Raw genomic sequence first — 5,461 nt, 5'->3', positions numbered from 1 at the left:
TTATTTTTTTTTATTTTAGTATGTATGAGATCATTCATCACTATTACCTATTGCCCACAACTGTGTGGCAGATTGTAATATCTATCAATAAATAATCTATCAATTTAAAAAAAAAAAATTTTCTCCAAAAACAAAACCTTCTGAATATATGTATATGAGAAATGTGTTTCAATGTTTTTCTGAATACCATGCTGTTCTAACTAAATTTATAAAATTGTTGAAATCCCGTCTTTAGTTTGTTAAGCATATCAAAAAGCAAAAGTTGAAGCGTTATGGATTATCAATCAGAAGAAATGAAATCGTTGGTCTGAACCTTTTAGTAATGGAGTCTTATGCATAAAATCCATCTCATAAAACATGTATTTGAGAATACTTTCAAAAATTTGTTTCTACCACATTTAAAATTGAAAATCATTTCTGGCTCTCCTAAAACTCTTATTAATTAATTTAATAAAATAATCAACTATTTTTATCTTTTGTCTTGTTCTTCGATCCTATTACTCTTACATAATACACCAAAAGAGTATTAAATTCTTCTTCGATTGAGAACTTTAACAAAATAATTTGGTCAAGGGATGTATCGTAAACTGTAAACCAAAAAATTAATTTTTTTTTTTTAAATATTGCCAAAAGCTAATATATGGTATACTTAATTGGGGTTAAGCTCAGGAGAATCTCGTTTATCTGAATCTGTCGTATACTTAAGTATACGGTGTTTTATTTATTAGCAACAAAATAAATTTATGCAAAACCTAATTAAACAATGGTAACAGAAATTTGCGATTTTAATTATATAATTTAAGATACATTTATAAAAAAAACTTCAAATGAAAAAAAAAACTGAAGCTTTGTTTTTGATCGCTTCCCGGACCATTTTCCTACTGTAAAAAAAAACTGACCATGAAAGGTTTTTGTAATTGCAACTGCTTATATTGACTTTCATAAAATTTTACTTTTATATAATATAAATCATTATAATTTAATAAAAATTACATGAGGTGCTTTATTTTCTTTTTTTGAAAAGGAAGCTCTAATAAGCTAGCTAAAGTCTTTATTAAAATATAGAAATGTTGAGTTGCCTATGTGAGAAGAACCAAGGAGTTCATTATAAAGACATTGAACAAATGGCTTAAGAATATGAAACTGATGCTACATTTAATATAAAACATATTCAAATGATTTATTACGAAAGTAATATAAATACCTATTACTGCGTATCAGTTTTGCCAAATAAAATACGTTAATATACCATTTAAAAAGTACCAAATTATGAGTATTATAACTTTAATTGGGTCAGAATTTTATTGTTTTCAATTTTACTGAATTAAATTTTTTCAATACGAAGTTTTTGATTTCTTTTCAATACAGAATTATCGAAATCCGGTCGGGGCATGTTATGAAAAGTACACGTTACTTCGTAGCAGTTATGTTATGTAAGGTAAATTATTATGGTATTCAAACGTGTCTTATTGATAGTTCTCCCCACCCCGAATCTAAATACTATAGTCTATTATGAAACAACCTTGACGCAGGGTCGTGTTGGCTTGGAGTACCAGTTGAGCTTCTTATCTCGAAAGCTTTGGGTCCATTTGGGAGTTCAGTTCGTAGTTGTGTATTTTTAAGGTCGTCTACTCCAAGGGATAGTGCATCGACATGAGGAATCTCAGGAAGGTAACCGGTTTAACTAATTTATATTCCGTTCTGATAATTTTTCTTTTCAATGACTCTTCTATTTTTTTTTTTTAGCTTCATTAAATTCCTCTTGAATTAAGTAAGAGTTATATAATCGTCAGGTCATAATGTTTAATTACTTATAATAATTATATTGTGCAGTGATAACATAATAACATTGTGCATTGATAACTATAATAAAATTTTATCTTCTACATATTTTTTGTGAAAACCAATCAATATTTATTAAACTTTTAACAATTCTATTCTTATACTTATTATATGCAATATTCTTAATAAATGTATAATTTTTTTTAATTATAATTATCTAAAATTACACATTTTCTTTTATCTTACAAAATACCATTGATAGGTCGATTCTTAATGTTTTGGGTTTTATATGCAATAATGAATATATAAATTCATGAAAAATATTTTTTTATTTTTTAAAGATAAATCTTATACAATATGTATATATATTTTTTATCATCAAAGATTTATGGGTTTAGTTATGCAATAAAATGTTAAAATTATGATAAAAATATTTCATTGTCCATACGTACTCCATATTTAACTTAAATTAATTGTTTCACACTAAATTATTTTTGTTAAAACCATATTTATTAAACTTTAACAATATTTAAATTTTAATATTCATAAAGTATATATTGAAACTAAATCATTATTATCCTAAAATTAAATATTTATAAGCAATAAATATTAGTAATTACAGCTAATTCTGTTAAATTCAAGAATACTTGTAGAAAATATTTCAATGATATTCAAAGAAATGGGTTAATGATATTGTTTTTTGAGTTGTGCAATAAGAGATCTTAAACTTGTTTTGTAAAGTTCCAACAATAAAATTATTTCAATTTTTAAATATATACCTGTCTGTTAAAAATTAGTTTGTTTTTTATTAGTAAAATAATAATGGCAATTAATTAAAGAATGATATTAAACTTAAATAATTAATTTCATTTTTCTATAAACATGTTTTTTTTTTGTTTATACAATTAATCATATTAAATTTAATTTGGTTAATATTAAAAAATTGGAACACATTCAAACCAATTTTTTAAATATAAAACTATAAAAACTTAAATTTTTTAAAACAATTTAAAAAAAAAAATTAATTTATTATTATATATGAATTTCAGCCCTTTTCATTTTTTTCTTTCATCAATGTTTTCTCAGAGTACGATAAATAAATAAATATGTAATAGATATATAAGTAATGTATTTACTTAATTGTTTCAAGTTCCTAAGTATTGCTGAAAATCAAATCTTAAGAAAAATAAATTAGAATAATATACTTTTAATAAGAATTAAGGTATGTTCTTCAGGAGCTAGAGGTATCATTAGCTCTCAACATAATAAATTTAAATTGTTGCTTTCAAGTTTCTGAGAATATTTGACAGTATTTTTCAACTGCATTAAATTAAGAAATTTGTAATTGCAATAATAGATGCATTATTCTTTTTTTTTTCTAAGCTTTTGCAAAATGTGGGCCAACAAATTATAAGGAAAAATAGAATAGCTTGTTCCCAACATGCAATTAGACAATGCTCTTCAGAAGCAGGGAAAAATCAACCTGCTTTGACAAGTTTCACTGAAGAAGAACTAATGCTAAAAGATATGGGTAAGAATTGTTGGCATTATTTTTTTCTAGATTAACAGAAAAGCGTTAGGTACTTAGAAGTTATGAAATATATATTTTTTAAGATAAATTGAAGATGCAGTGATGATTAACCTTATTAATATTGAATGAACAGATATCTGTAATATAATTTCACAAAGGTAAAAAAAGGCAAATAAAAAATTATTTTTATGTTTATAGTGGCCTAAAAAAATTACTTTTATGTCTATAGTGGGCTACTACTACCAATCTTATACTGTTGAAAATGCTGAGATGATGTAAAACAAGTCAATTTTTAAAAAGTAATTGGTATAGGTTACATATCAAACATTAACATTAATATATTAATATATAAACAGATATTCTCACACATATTTTTTTTTTTACTGTAAATTTGTTTTCATTCTCATAGTAAAGAGTTAATTTTGTCCCTATGATAATTTTTAATCACAAGTTCTTACTTGTTTAATATTTCAGTATTGATATTGATGATAATCTTGGAAGAAATTAATTTAAAAGAATTTTATTAAATACAATATATAATATGCCAGTTGCACCTGCAGCTACTAGGAAGATAGTCTTTGTGACTCTGGATTATATCATTTAAAAAAATAATGAAACACTGAAAATCACAAAAACTTGCATAGAAGAATTTTGAACAATCACTTATATAACTCAAAAGAATCAGTATAATTGGACTATTCCAAGCATTAGGCCTAAAGCCACTATAATATCAGCAAACAACTTTTTAGTTCGAGATCTATAAAGAGATAATTAGGAGATCTATAAAATTAACAAAACAACATTAATTGACAAAACTATAAGTGAACTTTACAATTTTTTTTAGTTCAGTAATATTAATGAACTTATATCATTTTTAAATCACTAATTAATAAATTACAGCTTTAAAAACATTTTAATTTAATTAAAGTTGCAAAAACTTTTTTTTTTGTATAAATCATTCCATGAGTTTATTTTTGATTCCACAGTTTAATCTTTCAACATGGTCAGATTTAATTAATTAATTACTCATATTTTTTTTCAGTCAGTAAATTTTCAACAGATAGAGTGGCCCCGCTTGTCAGAAAAATGGACAATGAAGGAAAATTAGATGATGATTTAATAAAGGAATGTTTTTCAAATGGAGTAAGTGTATTATAGTTGAAATTTAATTATGAGAAATGCAAGGTATTCTATTTTGTTCCTTCCTCTATGAGAAAAAAGTTGTTTAGTTCAAAATAGTTAAAATTTAGAACTTTATTGGAATGTTTGAATTTCAATAGAAACTTAGGGAAAAAAATTAGGTATGAGTTATACAACAATATGAATGAGCCGTTAATTTAATTTATTTATCCCAGCATTAGAACTTAGAGTAATGTCTAGTTTAAAGAGGTCTAGAACAGTATGCTGAAAAATGATAACAAAAATTTGTATTAAAATTATTTACAATCATAAATTTTCTTTTATATTGGATTTTTCCTAATTCAGACTTGAAGTAATTAAGTTATTCATTTATAAATTTAATAAATAAAGTTCAAAATTAGTTTGTAAACTAAACATGAGTTGAATTCTTGAAATAATTTTTTATTAACAGTTGTTTTTGCAAATTTATAGCTAATGGGAGTTGAAGTAGATCCAGAATATGGAGGAACTGGTTCCTCATTTTTTTCTAACATAATTGTAGTAGAAGAATTGTCAAAAAAGGACCCTTCACTAGGAATTTTGGTAGATCTCCAAAACACATTGATCAATAGCCTTATAATAAAACTAGGAACACCAGAGCAAAAAAAGAAATATTTAACAAGGCTAGCAACTGATACAGTAAGTATTTTGATTCTTACAGTATAAAAAATTAAGAATATTTTAACCCAAACTGAAAAAAATAGGTGGAATGAGAAGGTTGTACAGGCCTCAGGATCACTGGTGCTACTATCTTTTCGATTAATATATTGTCATAAGAAACTCAGGTTTAATTTATGACATGTTTCGGATGGGTCTACAAAGTCTGAAGTTTAAATCCTGAAAAATAAAAGCCTTTATAAATTTTGTAAGCCTCTTATCCTGCCTCAAGATTAAAAATTAAAATGTAATAGTCCTTAATTCAAATATGGTTTTTCTTGGGCATTCCTGGGATATTGTATTCCACTATTC

The 5,461-nt window shown here is 24.8% G+C and overlaps 1 protein-coding gene across 1 annotated transcript; it reads left to right on the top strand.

Annotated features, from left to right (window-relative positions):
* Nucleotides 1-1,510: 1,510 nt before the first annotated feature.
* Nucleotides 1,511-5,131, top strand: LOC136796637 (short/branched chain specific acyl-CoA dehydrogenase, mitochondrial-like; the record flags this gene model as incomplete). The annotated part of the gene is given in 4 exon segments (XM_067050938.1): nucleotides 1,511-1,671; nucleotides 3,166-3,313; nucleotides 4,356-4,456; nucleotides 4,925-5,131. Coding segments are annotated over 4 exon segments (474 nt in total), but the record flags the coding sequence as incomplete, so codon positions are not given.
* Between the last annotated feature and the right edge of the window lie 330 nt (nucleotides 5,132-5,461).

This window comes from Halyomorpha halys, unplaced genomic scaffold, assembly GCF_000696795.3.
Source record: "Halyomorpha halys isolate HHAL.00 unplaced genomic scaffold, Hhal_1.1 Scaffold10744.1, whole genome shotgun sequence".
NCBI classification, from domain to species: domain Eukaryota; kingdom Metazoa; phylum Arthropoda; class Insecta; order Hemiptera; family Pentatomidae; genus Halyomorpha; species Halyomorpha halys.
Note: the sequence above shows the minus strand (reverse complement) of the source record. Positions and strands in the feature narration are given on the sequence as shown.